The following is a 19,025-nucleotide window of genomic DNA, read 5'->3' as shown; positions in this document are numbered from 1 at the left end:
AAGGCTTCACTGTCTTTAATTAGACTTATTATCATGTGGTGATAATTCCAACCCACACGGACCACCGGTGTGGGGACAATTAAAAGGCAGGATCCAATATCACAATGCTCCCTCTTCAGTATATGCGCCAAATCACGTTCAAATCTCTTGAGCTTTGTCCAGAACCCTCACCCCGTCTCCTCGAGTAGGTGAGACGGCGGGAGCTTTGTTTAGAATGGGGAAGCATCAAGAAAGAGTCGCTCACACACTGACGCCAGAAGCAGTGACAGGATTGATGCGAAATGTCGTGCTCTGCATTCACTTGTGCTCGGGGGCCATAAAATGTCAACCCAGCCTGCAAAGTGTCATGTCTCCTAACTATCTTTAATGTTACGTTACCTCCTTATACACCTTCTGCTTGAAGTCTGCCGCCTCCTTTGAGATATCCTGGTTCGGCTGGACCCCTTTGGCCATTGCCAGAGCACGGTACAGGGAGTTGTCTCCAGACTTGGTTGGGATTACAGAACCATCAGGCGCTACCAAGTTGAACTGCCCCTTGTATAGACTTTCCTTTCCTTGGACACGATTGATGAGAATGTTGGTCTTGCTTGAATCCCTGTAAAAGATAAATTCATGAGACCATTTCTACAACAAACCTACAGTGTTTGAAACAAATATATGCACAGTGCACGTTAACTGTGTAGGCTACCAGTGAAGACGATCATTGTAGGTCATCAGTGCAGGTTAGCAGTGACTTTCATTAGTGCAGACTAGCAGTGCAGGTTAGCAGTGAAGGCCATCAGTGCAGGTTCCCAGTGAAGGCCATCAGTGCAGGTTCCCAGTGAAGGCCATCAGTGCAGGTTAGCAGTGAAGGCCATCAGTGCAGGTTAGCAGTGAAGGCCATCAGTGCAGGTTAGCAGTGAAGGCCATCAGTGCAGGTTCCCAGTGAAGGCCATCAGTGCAGGTAAGCAGTGAAGGCCATCAATGCAGGTTAGCAGTGAAGGCCTTAAGACCAGACTATCAGTTCAGGTTAACAGTGAAGACCATAAAAGCAGACTATCAGTGCAGGTTAGCTGTGAAGGTCTTCAGTGACTATCACTGCAGACTATCAGAGCATGTTAGCAGGGAAAGTCAGTGCAGGCTATCAGTGCAGTTTAGCAGTGAAAGTCATCAGTGCAAGCTATTGTTGCAGGTTATCAATGCAGGGTGTCAGTGCAGGATGTCAGTGCAGGTTAGCAGTGAATGCATTACATGCAGACTATCAGTGCCATTTAGCAGTGAAGGCCATCTGTGCAGGTTATCAAGGCAGGCTATCCATGCAGGTTATAATGCAGGCTATCAGTGCAGGTTAGGAGGAAAGGCCACCAATGCAGACCATCAGTGCCGGTTAGCAGTGACAGTTATCAGTGCAGGATATCAGTGAAGACTATCGGTGCAGGTAAGTTTGCTGTGAATGCCATCAGTGCAGACTGTCAGTGCAGGTTATAAATATAGGGCTTTCTTTATTCAGGTGCAAACACATCCACAAAAGATACAGTCAAAAAATCCAACAGTAAAGGACATTACACCACATAATATATAAAAAAGCATTTCATGCGGGTAAAACTTCATAACATTTTCAAAACAGTACAAATTAGTAAAACTCTGTGGGGCAAGGCTGTACACACCCGCGTGCAAAAAAAAACAATTTACCAATGCAGGCCACACAAGTTCCGTCAACTCTGGAGAGCTTAGATCTGTAGGCGGCCCACAAAAAACTTGTTACTGCACAGAGTGTAAAGGGGTTAGGTAACAACTGTAAGTGCAAGACTGCCATTTTGCCCTGCCTAAACTTCAGACTTTTTAATAAGGGCCTAGGAAGCATTTTCTGGGCAAAGAAAAAAATTTACACAATAATACAAAATGTAACGTGTCCTGCGGAGATCGAAGATTGCAGCCACAGGGACCTCTTTGGTCTGACGGACAAAAGAAACCAGCCGGAGATGCTAAAAAATGATGAAGGTGATTGAATCTAAAACGTGTGATTAGAAATCTATCATGAGCACTAGTTAGGCCGAGGGGCATGGTTCAATACCCAGGACTGATTTTAACAATTCATAGGACCTCACTGAGGGTTTACTAAGCTCAGTGTTTTCGCAATTCGTAGTAAAGAATTTGTGGTGTAGGTCTTTTATAATTTTAATGTCCCTGAAACTTAAAGTGTCATGTGCAAGAAACATTTCTGGCCTCCCTATGGCCTGGAAGGACTCCTTTATGTATCTTATACAAGGGATTTTTTTGCACTCATCCAATGCCAGACAATACAATAGGATCATGAGCTTTGGATCGTGGATCCAGGAGACTGGAATGGATCGTCTCCTTCCTCGACGGAAGAACACAGAGAGTCCGTCTACCACCGCACAAGTCAGAGGCCACCAAAGTCATCTGCGGCGTCCCTTAAGGATCCTCGCTGAGCCCCACCCTCTTCAACGTCTAAATGAGCCCCCTCGCGCCCATCGCACGCCAACACAACCTGAACATCATCTCCTACGCCGATGACACCCAGGTGATCCTCTCCCTGACCAACGACCCCGCCGCTGCCAGAGCCAACCTTCACGAAGGGATGAAAGAGGTAGCCGAGTGGATGACGACCAGCCGCCTGAAACTGAACTCAGACAAGACGGAAGTCCTCATCCTGGGCTCCTCGCACTCCGCCTGGGACGACTCCTGGTGGCCCCCCACCCTGGGCACCGCACCCACACCAACAGACCACGCACGCAACCTGGGCTTTATCCTGGACTCCTCCCTCTCCATGACCAGACAAGTCAACGCCGTCTCCTCGTCATGCTTCAACATCCTGCGCATGCTACGGAAGATCTTCCGGTGGATCCCCACCGAGACCAGGAAGACGGTCACCCAGGCCCTCGTCACCAGCCGACTGGACTACGGCAACGCCCTCTACGCCGGAACCACCGCCAAGCTCCAGAAGAGACTCCAGCGGATCCAGAACGCCTCAGCCAGACTCATCCTCGACATCCCCCGACGCAGCCACATCTCCGGACATCTGAGAAACCTGCACTGGCTCCCCGTCAACAAGAGAATCACCTTCCGTCTCCTCACCCACGCACACAAAGCCCTGCACGATCAAGGCCCGAGCTACCTCAACAACCGCATCAACTTCTACGCTCCCAAACGCCACCTCCGATCAGCCAGTCACGCCCTCGCCGCCGTCCCCCGCATCCGAAGAACGACAACAGGAGGAAGGTCCTTCTCCTACCTGGCCGCCAAGACCTGGAACTCACTCCCGACCGACCTGCGCCTGACCCAAGACCACCTCTCCTTCAGGAAGAAGCTCAAGACCTGGCTGTTCGAGCAGTAGCAGCACTCCCCACCCCCCCAAGCGCCTTGAGACCCTCCGGGTGAGTAGTGCGCTCTATAAATGTCCTTGATTGATTGATTGATTGATTGAGCTTTAAACCCTTATGTTTGCATGTCCATATCTTTAACCAGGACACTAAAGGTTTGATTGCCACTTGATCAGCCAGATAACCAACCCATAGCTCTTCATGCACAGACCAGGCTGGCGTGCCTTGGGGGACTCTCAGGATCTGGTGCAGAAACTTATTTTCCGCCACCTGCAACCTGTGTGATGGCACATACCCTCAGATTTCGCTGCCATATAAAACTCTAGAAATGCCTTTAGACCTATACAATTTTAAGATGACTTTGGGGTCCCATGAACCCAATCTACTTGCAAAGCTAGTGATGGCACCCAAGGATTTATTCAGGTCGCTCATCATCCCTTCTACGAAGGCTTCGCACTGTAATTTGTCATCAAATAACAAACCCAGATAAGGGAAGGTCGGGACTTTACCAAGAGTATGGTTGCTAGTTTTAAAACTTTTTGTCCGCAGCCTCCCGGGGACCCACAACTAAAACATAGGACTTTGTAAAATTAACTGACAGGTCTTGCTGTCCATGAATGCCACAAACCATCTATTAAAACCTGCAGGCCCCAGCCCGTACGGGCCTTGAGCACCGCAACATCAGCATAAAGTAGCCCTGGCAAAGCTCTTCCCCCTACTCTAGGGGAGTCTGACTGGAGTGCCAAAAGGTCAGCTTCAAGGCCATAAATAGAAACTGAGAATAAGGAAGGAGTTAAAATGCAGCCTTGGTGCACTCCGTACAAATAAAATGATTAGACAGGTCTCCCTCATGGGAAAATCTCACTGCCACCGTCGTGTGGGCATGGAGGGATATACGTAAATGGACAATGCAAGGATGCACTCCCAGAGAGGTTAATATGTCCCACAACTTAGTCCGCTTTACCCGGTCAAAAGCGAATGTAAGATCCAGAAAAACTAAGTACATAGTGCCCGGTTGTGCCACTGTGTATTTAGATATCAGGAGATAAAGGTTGAGACATTGGTCCGTAGTGGACAAACCTTTCCGGAAGCCATATCGGACATCTGATAAACTCTGGCTATCTGTGGCCCACAAAGACAATCTGGATAAGAGTACCCGACCCAAGACATTGACTACGGCATCAATGAGGGATATTGGATGATAAGATCGTGGGTTATCCTTATCTCCTTTTTTAAAAGTTGCCATTATAATGGCAGTGGACCAGAAGGGCACTATCCCCTTGAAGGCCACTGCATTTAAGACTTTGGTCAATATAGGAGCCCAGACCTTGATGTTATCACTGAAAAGGTCGGCCGCTATGCCATCAGGGCCCGTGGCCCTGTTTAGTGCCAACAAATTGATGCTTGAGGACACCTCCTCCAGAGAAAAACTAATGGAGGAAACCACGGGGCAGGAAGGTATGTCTACACATCGGTCGCCCTGACAGCCTACATTGTAAAATTTTTCATAATGGGACACCCACTGATCTGGCGTGATGTGATGGTACAAAGACAGTTTGATAATTTCCCAAAATAAGGATGAATCCCTCAATTCGTCCTCTTGGGTTAAGTCTTCCAAAGCCCGCTTTTGAAGTTGGAGCCTGCGCTCTTTCACCGTCTCTTTATAAAGGCGTCAGCACGAGGCCCTCTATCTTTCTCCACGGCACCTGTTTCAGGGCTACTTTTAGCCTTCGTAAAGCCTGCAAACTCTTGTGATCAAACCATAAGGGGGAAGCTGGGGCACTCCCCACCGCCTGTGTGGTTAAAAGGCCAGAAACTACCTGAGCGTTGGAAGAGAAAGAGCTTAAAATGTCCTCGCTTGGTGTATGAGGATCCAGACATGCACCGTTCTCTTCCTGATGGGAGGAAAAAAGGCAATAGTTAAAGGCCTTTACATCTATGCTCGCCCATCAAGGGCCCCTACCCTGATCAGTGGGGGTTAAAGATGCCTGGAGGGCATATTGGGGCTGCCCAGCCCAGTCAGCACAAGTGTTAGTGGATTGTGATCACTAAAAGCACTGTGCTCTATATTAAATGAGCCAGGGATCACTCCCAACTGTGCTGTCACGAATATAAAGTCTATGATAGATGAATAATAATAATAATAATAATCCACATTTGTAAAGCACACAATCACCCGTAAGGGTCTCTAGGCGCTGGGGGCCGTCGGGAAGATTAAGCGAGCTATTGCCCAGAGTCACATGGTGCTGGGCTAACCTGCCGCCGGAGCCGGGGATCGAACCCTGATCCCCAGATTCCAGCGTCAGTCGCCCTGGCCACGGCGCCTCACCTCTCCCCCTGAAGAACCCCGTCTTTTGTAGGTCGGAGGCAATTGAGAAATAGGCCCGGAGTGCCACTGGTCGAGGGTGTGTACCAGGTTATGAGTAAGTAAGAGGTTGTTAAACACCTTCCCTTCGATGGTGGGTTCCGTGTTGAGGTCGTCCAAAAGCGGTTAAGGCTGGGCAATCAACTGATTTTTCACAAAGGATGGGCACAAATGACAGTTGAAATCACCCACTAAAATAAGGTTCATGTGCCCACAGCCCTCCTCCTTTATTGAGTCTAGGGAACAATATAAAGCATTGAGATTGGAAGAATTGGCATTATAAAGATTGATAATAACAAGAGTAAGTGCTCTCCCAATGTGCAATTATGTAACCTGGAATACCTGAGAGTCCCACTTTAAAATATTTATATAGTTCTAGATCCACAAATAAAATGAGGCCCCCACTAGCTCATCCCATAATTGAGTATGACGCGGGGCAGAAGATACTCTTATACCCGTCCATAAAAAAATTATTATTAGTCTCCCAGGTTTCCCGTAGGCATGTGATTTTGTATAAACTAACATACAGTAGCCATCTGTCATCAGTAAACTTGGAGGACAGACCTGTCACTTTCCAGGCGATAAGACTTAATTCTCTACCCGGAGTGTGGTGATTCGAAGCATGCATGGATGACTGAGTAAAATACGTATCTATTGTTTCCACGACTCTGAAGATATATTTTATCTTGGGGAAACAAAGTTGTCATGTTTATGCGGGTGTCAGAAACTAATCCCTTCTTGGTCATTCAAGAAAGTTTCTAGTGACCTCAGAGCTAGCTGGCACTCACAATTAAGTCTAATGTATTCGATAGAGACCTAGTCAACATAAGTCCAATGTCAAATCTATAGGATATATTATTCCAATGCGCAGAGCATATTGGTAATATACATGGCGCCAAGGTTTGGTAAGGCACTAATTTAACGCTAGATACTAGAGTAACTCAGTCGTGCTTTTCAAAGAGACCCCTTTTTCCCGTAAAATACCCCAATAGACGTCTGGAGTGGGTTAAAGTATAAAATCCGCCATAACTGAGTAGGATGTAAAAATCCTATGTATTAGTTTTTTGGTTTTGTTCAACGTTGAAGGATACAGTGTTCCAAAAATATTGTGCACCTTATCTTTGTTTCCTTGAAACTTGCTCTGCAAATTTTAAGTCAACAAAATGGCCGACGAGGATAATCCCGGGGCCAGTGGAACTGCAACGTTTACAACCCAACCGGGTTTAGACATTACAGGTCTTCGACAAGACGATGCGGATGCTATAATCATCCCGGAGGTGGTAGGGTCATTTTTGGCACACGAATATCGGCAGACAGAGGTATTCTATTCATGGATTATCTTCCCTGAAGCAAATCCAAGAACACATGTGTTCCACTTCTATAAGATAGAGGAACCTCCAGCGGAATACGTTCCTTTCAAAGACATTGAAATTCCACTAACTTACCAAGAGCATCAGCTCAGTTTTAAAGGTGCCCTACAACATCAAAATCACATTACCAGCCTCGGTCCACTAGGTAGACCAGTAGCAACATGGCCGGTACTAGCCAGCTATACACCACATCCTGACATTGAAAGAATGACAGATGTGGAACTATTAGCTCAGTTAATACAATTAATTAAAATCCATAGACAATTGGTACAATATGTCATGCGGACTCTAACAGTCCAACCTGCTATAAGAATTCTACAGGACACCCCTCATCAGGGAAACACAAACAAAATTACACCACAGACCATACAATTGGTCATTGGTAAATTACCAACAAAAAGTGAACAAATTCTATTCTGGTTAGCTAAAAAATACTCAAATCGAGGTAGTATTTCCCGATAGTACACCTCATGAGAAACACAGGATTCTAACAATCTGTTTACCAATGGGGATCGCACCACAACTGGAGGACTGTGAAATTTGGGGTACAGTCTTTGCTGCTGTCAAGGATCTGCTCTTCACCACGATGCATAGGAGCAGAATGTGGCAAGTTCCCAATGCCAAACTAGGGTCTCTCAGCAACACACTATTTATGCATGTATGCTAATGAAACCCCATGGGGGAAAGGGGATGGGACAGAGAAGAGACAGCCACACCACGTCTGATTCTTTCTTCAGCTTCAGACGTCTTCTTTAAAGTCTTCTTCGGATTAAAATGAGTTGAAATTTCACTGTGTGGGAAAAAATACAATCATAAATACTCGACTTCCTATTGTACTGTATATTCTTTATTCTTGCTCACCTACTCCGTCTAAATGTGACCAATGCCTCTCTTTTTGATGTTTTTTCTTATTCTTATCTTCTAATTGCTGTACTAAACATTCAATTGAGATTGGTTAATTCTCTTACTGCTCTATTGCGAACCTCCTCTATTTCTTTTATCTTTCCCAGGTTCCTTACCTAGCTTGTACAGCTTTTATGTGAATTCAATTGTTGGTAAGTATATCTTTTTCTTTAAGTAATTCTTGCTTCACCTTACTTGGTTTTAGCTATGCTTATTGCTGCCTTCTAACAACCCAAAACTAGAGTTTAATTTTCACTCTAAGTATTACACTGCTCCTTAATCCAGTAGTCTCTCTTGAAGACTTGAAAACAACTTTTATCCTGCAAGAGAGTAATTTTATACTGCCTCTCATTTTCTTTCACATTTGCTTGATTAGCGCTAATACCGTGCGTAAGACTAGTCAGACTAATTTTATAGACTCTGTATTTCCTTTTCTACATAAACAGCGGGCATTACCAGCGCATGCTCAGTGTCTATGAGTTTTAGTTTCAAATGCGCAATATCGTGCGTGTGTTTGTCAGGCAATTCTATTGACTTGTACTGACTCTGTATTTTCTTCTTCTACTAAGTGGCGGCTTCTACCAATGCATGCTCAGTACCTCCGAACATTTTTCATATTCGCATGCCGCCTCCTGGGTCTCTACATCAAATACATATGCGCATGCTCATTACATTTAACAATATCAGAATGGTCTTACTGCGGATCCAAAGAACTTCACAGGAAATGTTCTCTAACTAGGTATCCTAGTCTTTCTTTAAATACGCGACAAAGTTTTTCCCTAATACTTCGCGGCGCAATTCAAATGGTGTCCAGTCTTCCTCAAGGTACAGGTGAAGTGCGCCACAGAATGGCCACATCACCTGGATCTTACTGATTGCCATTATAGACTAGAGCGCTGACTAGAAGCTCTGGCAATCGATCTTTTGGCAGCCATTTTAGGGTTGTTCTGATTTTAGGATTTGTTCAGCCTTACATGTTTCCTGCATATTCCACAAACCAGACTCACTGAATGCTTCGTTTTGACCTTGGGTTTCACAATCCTGACAGTAACCTCCCTCAAAGTACTTCCTCTCTGATTAGGCTTGTTTGGGAATCTTCTATAAAAGTCTCTAATTAATCGAGGTGCATGGACTTCTGTAGACTACTTCCAACATCTTTCCTCAGGACCAAAACCCTTCCAATCCAATAAATAGTACAATCGTCCCTTCCATATTCTAGCATCCAATACCTGTTTTACTGCAAACTGTTCTATTTTTTCAGTTTGAACTGGTTTTGGGGGTTTGGTAATTCGTATATCATTAGGCCCCCTCTTTAATAAAGAGACATGAAATACTGGATGAATACGTAACCCTTTTGTTTATCTCAACTGATACTTTAATGTGCTCCACCTTTTCTCAATCAAGTATGGACCCGCAAATCTTGGCTTAAGTTTCCTGACTCCCTTAAGCCTAAGATTCTTAGTGTTAAACCAAACCTTGTCTCCAACTTGTAATTATGGTTCCTTTCTTCTCATTTTATCTGCAAAACATTTGTAACTTTCTTTACCCTTGTTTAAGTTTTCTGTGGCTAGTCTATGTACTCGTGTCATGTGTTCTACTAAATCAGAAACTGCTGGCACATCTACTTCTTGAAAACTCATTGATTGACATGGGTGTCTACCTGTGTTCAAATAAAAAGGGGAATAGCCAGTGGAAACGTTTTTTGCATTATTATGTGCAAACTCAGCTGCCCACAAGTAGTCTGGCCAATCACCCTCCTGATCCAACAAACACAATCTCAGATATTGTTCTAATTCTTGGTTTGTTTGTTCTGTTTGACCATCAGATTCAGGATGATAGCTAGTGGTGTACCTAATTTCGATATTCAATCGTTTAGTAAAAGCCTTCCAAAAATGAGACAAAAATTGGGAAGCCCTGTGAGATATTAACACCTTTTGAATACCGTGTGCTCAAACAATGTGTTGACTAAAAGTGAATGCAAAGTTTTAGCTGAGGGCAAACGTTTTAAAGGTACAAAATGAGCCATCTTTGTAAATGCATCCACACTGACCAAAATGGTATTATACCCTTGACTGGAGGGCAGACCGACAATTAAATCTAATGTGACTGTATGCCATGGGTAGGGCGGAGTAGGTAAAGGTCGCAACAACCCTTTAGGAGCTTGTTTCTCAGGTTTTCCTCTCGCGCAGATCTCACATGTGGCTACATACTGATGCACATCTTTTATCACATCTGGCCACCAAAAACGTCTACTCACCAAATCCTCAGTTTTAGAAATGCCTTTATGACCCGCCAAAATGCTATCATGACTTTCTCTCAATGCCTGTTGCTGCATTTCCGGCGTAGGCAGGTAAAGCGCTCCATTGCGATACGGTAAACCTTCTCGAATCACAGGTCTGGAGTCTTCTTTTACCCAGTTCCTCATTTCTTCCAAGGTCATTAAATTCTGGTTCTTCTCTTCCAGGGTTTCATGCAAAACTGCTCCAATCACCTTCTCGGGTGGAATGATTGACTGGTCTTTGACCTCTTCAAAAACTCCTTCTGTGCCTAATCTGGATAAGGCATCTGCCTTACCATTCTGAGAGCCTGGTAAATAAGTAATCAAAGTCATAGTCAGCAAAATACAGGGACCATGTAATTGCCTAGGGGTCAATGTTCTAGATGACTTCAAAAATTTTAAATTCCGATGATCTGTATAAACGGTGACTACATGCCTGGCTTCCATCAAATAGTGTCTCCATTCTCTAAGGGCATCTTTAATGGCCAATAACTCCTTCTCTGTTATTGTATAATTGACTTCAGCCGCTGTCAATTTTCTAGAGCGAAAAGCCACTGGATGTAGTTGTCCTGTAGTTTTGTGTCTTTGGGACAACACACCACCCAAGGCCAGGTTGGAAGCATCTGTTTCCACGTAGAAGGGCTCAGATGGATCTGGATGAAGCACAACTTGTCCAGTTGAAGTGTGCACCCTTCTTAAATAACTTGGTCAAAGGGATCAATTTTTTAGAAAAATCTTGAATAAATCTCCTGTTAAAATTAGCAAAGCCTATAAAACTCTGGACTTCTTTCACAGTCTTAGGAGACTCCCATTCAGTCACTGCCTTGATCTTGTGTTCATCCATGGTTATTCCATTTGGTGAAAGCACAAACCCCAGAAACTCCACTGAAGTAACATTAAATGCACATTTTTCCAATTTAACAAACAGGGGGTTTTCTTGCAATATCAGCAACACCTTTTTTACGTGATCTCCATGTTCTTCTTCAGTATTGGAGTACATTAGTATATCATCTATATACACTATTGCATACTGATCAATGCTCTCTTTAAACACATCGTTTATAAAATGCTGAAAGGCAGCTGGGGCATTGCATAAACCATAAGGCATTACTTGATAATGGAAGAGACAATGCTTGTTCTAAATGCCGTCTTCCTTTCGTCTCCTTCGCGAATTCTGACAAGATGTTAGGCCCCTCTCAAGTCCAACTTTGTGTACACCTTTCGTCCTTTCACCTGATCTAATAGTACTGAGATTAAGGGCAAGGGGTATCGATTCTTCATGGTGATTCGATTGATTGCTCTATAATCTATGCACATTCTCAACTCTCCACTCTTCTTGGGAATAAAGAAAAGTAGAGATGAGACTGGTGATTGAGACGGCATGATGAATCCATTTTCGAGATACTTTTGTATATATTCCTTCAAATGTTCATCTTCTCGTTCCGTCAAAGCATAGATTCTGCTACAGGGGAGATTGGATCCGGGTTCCGAGTCAATCTTACAGTCGAATTCTCTGTGCGGGGGAAGTCTTTCTGCTTCCACTTCATTGAAAACATCTTGAAATTCATGATACTCTTCAGGTAATAAGGTAGTAGTTATGACACAGGTCGTGGTTCCTTGTTCACTCAGATGAAATGCTGTTGTTTTTTCTGGGCCAATCGTACAACCTCTATGACAATTTTCCGAACAATACTTGGAATCTAGAGCTATTGTTCGAGCTCCCCAATCAATCGTGGGATTATGCTCAGTGAGCCATGGCAACCCCAATTTTAATTTAAACTGTGGAGCATTGATCAAGTTGAATTGTAAGATTTCCAAATGTCCATCTTCTGATTCCAACTCCCCCGGTTCTGTATGACTCACTATGGGCCCGACGATAAATTGGTTCCGTTCACGGCTCGGACTGCTTCACTTTTTACTTTCTTGATTGCCAGCAAACCAATTTTATCGGCGAACTTTAAATCGCAAAAATTGCCCATAGCACGTCAAATCTATAGGATATATTACTCCAATGCACAGAGCCTATTAGGAATATAGGAACTACACTACAATACTGCTTTATTTTTGCTGTCTCCTCCCTAAAATTGCCTCCAAAACAATGCAAGTAAAATAAATTCCTCTTTTATTTTTTAAACGTCTCTCTCTCTCTCTTGCTTCCAAATCTTGCCATTATGACATATATGGTGTTTTACTTCCCTGTGCTCCAGGAGAGAGCAGGCCTGTCTAGAAATGTGTATCAACTGAAAGAACTGTGTACTGAAAGCACCTATAATTTAAGTACAGATGTCAATAATTAATAATACTTAGTGTGTTTCATTGACAGGACAACTGTACTTTCCTGATAACTTGCATTGTTGTAAAATGCATTTGAAAAAAATAAACTATTAACAAGTCTAACAAAATAAATCGGGCATCTTCTGCTTACTTTGGGAGTACTGAAATGTGGGGATCCAGTGAAATATGGGGGTCATCTCCCTCGACATGCCATCAATTAAGCACTACGTTTACATCTTTAGGCATGTCACCTATAAATCATCCACATCATGTGTTTAAGTCTAATTAGTTGAACTGAAGCCAACGGACCTTTCAACATTAAATGCATTAAAGTGCTTGGTGTGTGGCTCCCCAGGCTAGGTTTGACCCGCAGGGAGCCACAGCACACAGTTTGGGAACCACTGGTCTAGTTCATCGGTGCAGGTTAGCAATGAAGATTATCAGTGCAGGATATCAGTTCAGGCCATCAGTGCAGACTATCAGTGATCACTGGAGACAGTTTATCTTTTTCCCATCCAACATTAATTTGTTGGTCAGTGCTGCCACTGATGTTGGAGTGTGCATTGAAGCAAATGTACAATATTTAAATAATAATCAGCAGATACATCTATGAGTAGTTCTGTTAGCAATAATAAATTGCCGTCTTACCCTTCAGCTTTCTCCTTTACTTTCTGCAGCTGCAGGGTGATGACGCCGGCTGTGGAGTCTTTGCCTGGGTAGACCTCCGTGGAGATCTTCTTCTGATTCTCGTCCACCATGATGATCTTGATGCCTTTCCCCTTCAGCAGGTCACTCTTGGTGAGGACGTTCAGGTCCAGCTCGGTCGCCGGGCAGCTTGTATCCTGCATTTTCTTCACATAATCATTGACTTCTTTCTGCTGAACTTCTGTTAATTTATTTTTTGCTCCCTCAACTGGTGTCTTTTTCATATCGCTTTTGTGTTTTTGTTCAATGAAGAATCTCTCAGTCTTATTCCTTCCAAGAATATTGTCGACAGTTTTACCTGCTTGCTTATTCACTGCTGCACGCAAAGGTTTACTCACAAACCCGTTTAGGCGGCTTGAAAGCAAATCAACAAAGTTATCATTGATCTTTTGGGATATCATATCCAACAGTTGCTCTTTCATCATCTCTACAGCTGGGTAGTTGTGGCGTTCATCATCCTTATATTCGGCAGCAGATTCTAGCCCAGCACATTCTTTGACTATAAACGGAATGACTCGATTATCAATCATGTCTTGAGTTGGGGCAGAATTTACCATCCGCACAAACTCAACAGTTCTTTTTCCGACTTCAACACTGAGCTTGAATCCTTTCTGGATGACTCCTTTCACCTTGGCCTCGTCCAGGATTTTTAGAATGCCATCTTTCATGGAGTTGAGGTAACTAAAGAACGTTGCAACGGTGCTGTAATCATCAGCAATGTCATTAACAGCAGACTGGCAAACATCTGCCATTAGACTGGTCATCATCTGTTTATTAGTGTCTCGAATCTGAAAAGTCAATGGTTTTTCTGTTTTTAGGGCCATCTCTGGCACCCCATTGACAACTGTAAACTTTATAATTGTTTGTTTCAAAGCTTGATTCTGCTTTACTGATTTTGCTATCATGCCTTTAAAGGCTTTTTCAAATATTTCTTTGAAGACCCCCTCGAGGGCTGCATCCATGCCATAATCTAATACTTGAATAACTCCTTGTTTGGCCATTTCTTGACCAGTGTACTTCACTGCCTGCACAAGGTTCTTCTTCATGGAAGAATTTGAGGCGAGGGTTTTAATGGATTGGGATAGAGTATTTTTGGAAATGGCAGAGGTGGCTGATGTTGCAGATGTTTTAATGGAAGATACAATAGCTTTTCCAGAACGAATGATGTCATCGGCAAGAGATGCAAACGTTTTTGTTCCATTGAGTAGACCTTTTGTCACTTTCACGACCGCCTGTAGTGCCTTTTTAATGATGCTAAAACCTGCAGTTATGAGTGAGAGCCCAATACTGATGGCCTTAGATATTGCCCATTCTGCCCAATCGAATGCCCCTTTTATCATCCCTTCGATTCCTGATATCATGTCCGACACACCCTCCGAAATCAGACCCATTCCAAACTGACTAGCTGTCCCACAGGTGAAAACACACACAAGAATCCCAGCGAGGACCTGCAAAGCTCCAATTATGAAGCAAATGAGAGCGCTGATGCAGAATTCTGGTTTCTTCTCGACTTCAAACACAAAGGACAGGCCATAGTCATACAGCACGTTTAGTTCATCGGTTGTTATAGGACTGTGATCAGTTGACAATGAGAAGACGGCCTGGTCCTTGGTAATAGCGTTGCTTTTGTTCTTTTGGAACTCAGTTAGCTTTGCAATGGATTTATCGATGTAGTCGATCCAGGACTTGAATAGACTCTTGCGCGTCTGCATTTGTTTTGTGAAGTTGGGATCGTCTCTGTTGTGGGGTTCAAACTTGGCTAAGCAGGACATCTGGCAGGAAACAGTGGTGTTTGTCACCTCCGATACATAGATTTCAATCATTTTTTTGGATTCATTCAAGAGATCCAATGCTTTCTGCATGTAGCCTGCCTGTCCCAGATTAATTGTAATGTAGGCCTGATTGTAGAGTGAGACAGCACGGTACACCCGATCAGTCTTCTCTGCCTTCTGCCAGAATGATAGTGCACCATAATCCGACCCTTTATTCTGTGTGTGGAGGTACATGCGATCCATAGCTTGTTTGATAAAGTCGTAGAAGTTATCTGATTCCCCTCGCAGAAGGCTGTCTGATCTCTTCTGAATTACTTGGCCAAGGTCTTTTTTGAGCTCGTTGATGTCTTTGTGTTTATCTATGTCCTTATCACGTAGTGTGAGCCAAAGAGCCCAGCTCTCCTTTAACGCATTGAGAGCCGGGCGGTAGTCTAGCTTTGTCTGAGAGTAATCAAAGGAGCCCCTGTCATTCGGTGAATCAGACGTCTTATAGATATCACGTTGTTCCGCCTTATTGTACTTCCCCTGAAACACATTGAGATGTTCACAAAACATCTGAAAGAGTTCTTCCCGCATCTGTACTTCAAAGAGCTCCTCATTCTCCATCTCGGTGATGTGCATTTTCTGGTAGTCTGCTCTGAGTTGTCTCATCACCTCGATGGGTTGGTCCTGATAGGATGGTGCCAGTTCATCATAGTTTAATATCATTTGGACCATGCCAGGGTTTCCTTTGCGAGAGGTTCTGCCAAATATCTGCTTTTCTACCCTCATGTTTGTGGGAAAGTGGGTGAGAATCACAAAGAGCCCTCCACATGTATTTACATCTTTAGTGATTTTAACATCTGTGCCTCTTCCACCGAGGTTTGTGGCAATGATAACATCTCCTGCATCAAACATGCATGTTTCAATATTGTCTTTATCACTTCTGGTGTACAAAGTTATTTTATCTGGCTTGGAAACAGCTTTTAATTCTATTAACTCTTTTTGAAGCTTTTCAGCTGTTTTCACATCTTCGCAGACAACTAATGCGGCTTGACCTTTGCCCCAGCGGGTTGGACTTGTGCGCTCCTTCACATGTTCACAGATACTTTTGATCCAGACTTCATGGCCTCCTTTAACCTGTAGAGTTGGTAGCTCAGTCTTCTTGGTATGGCGGTGAGTAGGCATAACATAGCAGGATACTTTGTAGTGTCTTTTAAGAAACCCAACCTCTGCTTCATCCCCTAGGGTTCCCGAGACCCCGAACATGCCTGTACCTTTAGTGTATCGTTGAAGGAAATGGAAATTTGACATGAAGTTGGTGACATTTGACAGTGGAGACATCGCCAGCTGGTGCTTCATCTCCAGGAACTGCTGTAAGCCGTCACCCCAGCGCTTGTTCTTCTCAAGGACACCGGTGGCTTTGAAGTCCACTGGGATGATGGAGTGGTATTCATAGATGGGTGTGGTGGACTTCACTTGACTCGTGTCTGTGGCTGATTCTATCATGTACTCTCGATCCTTCTCCATCACGATGGCCTTCATAGCATTTTCTACGAAGACCTTCATCCTATCCCGGGTATATTCCTTCAGGTAAGCTGGCAGGAGAATAAAGGTCTCGTCCTTATTCTCTTGTTTATCTGGTGGCTGATAGGTGTCTGAGTACCTGATTCTTGATTCCAGTTCAGTGACCGCTCCTTCTATTAGGTCCTTGTCGCTCATCACCATACATGCACAGCCATGTTCCTGGAGAAGAATGCGAATTTTGTCATGATCAGATGAAGATTTGTTGTCAGATGCGGAAGTGATTGCAAATTCAGATGCTTTACCATCCTTTACCTGATAATATTCAAATATGACAGCATCTTCAAGAACCTTCTGAAATATAGACAAGAGATCTCGCTGCTGAGCCGGCCCCAGTTTATCCATAAGCTCTTTGATTGCAGAGTCTTGTGGCGCTTGAGTGATTGGCTGATCAGGCTCACCCAGTCTGGATTGAAGCTTCTTCACATCCTCTTCAGTAAAGAACCCCAGCTGCAGTCCTGGCATTAGAATGTCAAGGGAGGAGAAATGCTCTGATGTGTTTGGCCCCATGACAGATGCTGCAGCAACTTTGTGAAAGTATTGTGTTCCTGTGGCCCAAAGAATGTCACCAGTTTTGGCATCTTGAATGCGCTGGCAAGTGCACATCTTTGCCCAAACGGCTGCCAGCAGTTGTTCTAAGTGCCGCATTCCTGTTGCTGCATGTGAAAGGTATGTGACTTGGACGCCGCTGTCTAAGGTCATATAGTCCACTTCATCCACAATGGATATGTCAAAGGTCCGGTCTCCTCTGGTTTTTCCTTTTTCAAACTCTTGTTTTAAAATGTCAGCAGCAAAGTTTCCAACAGTGCCGTACACAATATCAGCTGCATACGCCTTTTTAACTGCCTTGTCAATTTCTCTTGAGTCAGTGCATTCATCTAACCCTGGAGGTGGCACAACACTACAAGACACATCGAACATCTTGTAGAGTTTGCTCCATTCCTCTTGATCTCGACGGGCAAGCACTGGTGAACTTGTGATAACATCAACCTTCTTCCCTCTGATGGCATGAACAAGGGCGAGCATGGCTACAATGGTAGATTTACCCTCTCCAGTAAAGATCTCCAAAAGACAACCATTGCATTCAGGGGCTTTAGACATGAGAAGAGCCAACAGAGCTGCAAGCTGAGTCATGCGAGGAAAATAGCCCTCAATCTTCTCTCCTGACTGTGTTACTAATGTGGTAGTGTCCTGAACAGCCACACACAAGCCAATACAAATTTTCACCAGTGTCTCAATATCAGGGTTTTCAAAGTTTATTGATTTGATCATAGCTATACCTTGTTTCTTCATCTTTTCATCCAGATCTAAGGTTTGATATGCTGGAAGCCGAGCTCCAACATCACCGAGCAGTTTTTCCAAGATAGACATAACTTTTTCAGGATAATTGTTTTTTCTCATTTCCGCTAGTATGGTTTTTAGGTCCTTGTCCTTCTCATTCTTTATATGTTGCTGCAGAAGCAGCACAGGATCCTGCTCCTTCAAACATGCAATAGTCGTGTTTATTTCAATCTGGTATGTCTGCACACATTGAAGGATGGCCTCCACCTTCTCTTGTGAAACGCTGCTCTCCTGCACCTTCAGAGTGAATTGAACTGCCTGGATTGGGGTCCAGGTTCCACTGAATAATATGTTCCCAAGAAAGTCTTGGCTGGTGCTGGAAAGCTCAGAAAAGACAGCTCTGGATAGTTTCCCAGCTAAGGTCTTGTTTGTGTTGTACAGTACCTCTATGATATGAAGACGAAAGCTGGATATGTCTTTTGTCTCCTTTGAGGACTGTGTTATCCCCTCATCTTTCAGTGTTACCTGGATTGTTGCTTTAAGGAGACTCAACTGCTCAGTGAGTGAAATATTCTCAAGATAAAAGGCGTTGTCCAAACCTCTGTGACACCAGATGGGCATGTCTTTCTTCATCAGGAACTGGGCTACAAGGTACTGCTGTAGTGTTCTCATCCGGTCACCAATGTCCTGGGATTCCATACCCTTCTCTTCTTTGATGTTGATGTCAATCAAGAGCTGTTTAAACTTCTCCTCAACATTCTTTTCCTGCAAATAAAAAAAAACATATTTTATTTACCTTATCAGTTTATAGCCTGAACCAGGCCTCTATTTTACAGAAACAATAGGGCCGCTCGATTGCCTTGTGTATCAGCCGTGTAGGTCTGACATGAGCTCTGTCCTGTCTTAAATAACTAATTGTACTCTATAAAATACTGCTGTGGTCTAAAGGTCATGCTTAATTTACTAAGCGTGTGTGCCTATCTTGTTATTGTGTAATAAGTCTGTGCTACTGGAAGGTGTTATGTGCTTGCACTTTGTTACAAAACATATTCGGAGCCTGTGGTTCTACACATCCTCATCCCTCGGAACCTGCCAGTAATGTAAGTTTGAGAAAATGTAATTGAAACCAATCAAGTTCTACAGTTTTATATCTTTCATAGATTCACATGCTTGAATCATCCCCGTTGTCAT

At 43.8% G+C, this 19,025-nt stretch overlaps 1 protein-coding gene across 1 annotated transcript in view; it reads right to left on the bottom strand.

Annotated features, from left to right (window-relative positions):
• The window catches only part of LOC144752249 (uncharacterized), a 124,477-nt gene that overhangs the window by 31,127 nt on the left and 74,325 nt on the right, over nt 1-19,025 (bottom strand). Inside the window, exons 4-5 of the mRNA XM_078640255.1 lie at nt 13,162-18,599; nt 379-595 (exon numbers count right to left, since the gene is read on the bottom strand). Of these exons, the coding sequence (XP_078496381.1) occupies nt 379-595; nt 13,162-18,599 (5,655 nt within the window). The remainder of the gene's footprint in view (nt 1-378; nt 596-13,161; nt 18,600-19,025) is intronic.

Source organism: Lissotriton helveticus, chromosome 4_2 (genome assembly GCF_964261635.1).
Source record: "Lissotriton helveticus chromosome 4_2, aLisHel1.1, whole genome shotgun sequence".
NCBI lineage: Eukaryota > Metazoa > Chordata > Amphibia > Caudata > Salamandridae > Lissotriton > Lissotriton helveticus.
The sequence above is the reverse complement of the archived record's forward strand: the minus strand, read 5'-3'. Positions and strand labels throughout refer to the sequence as shown.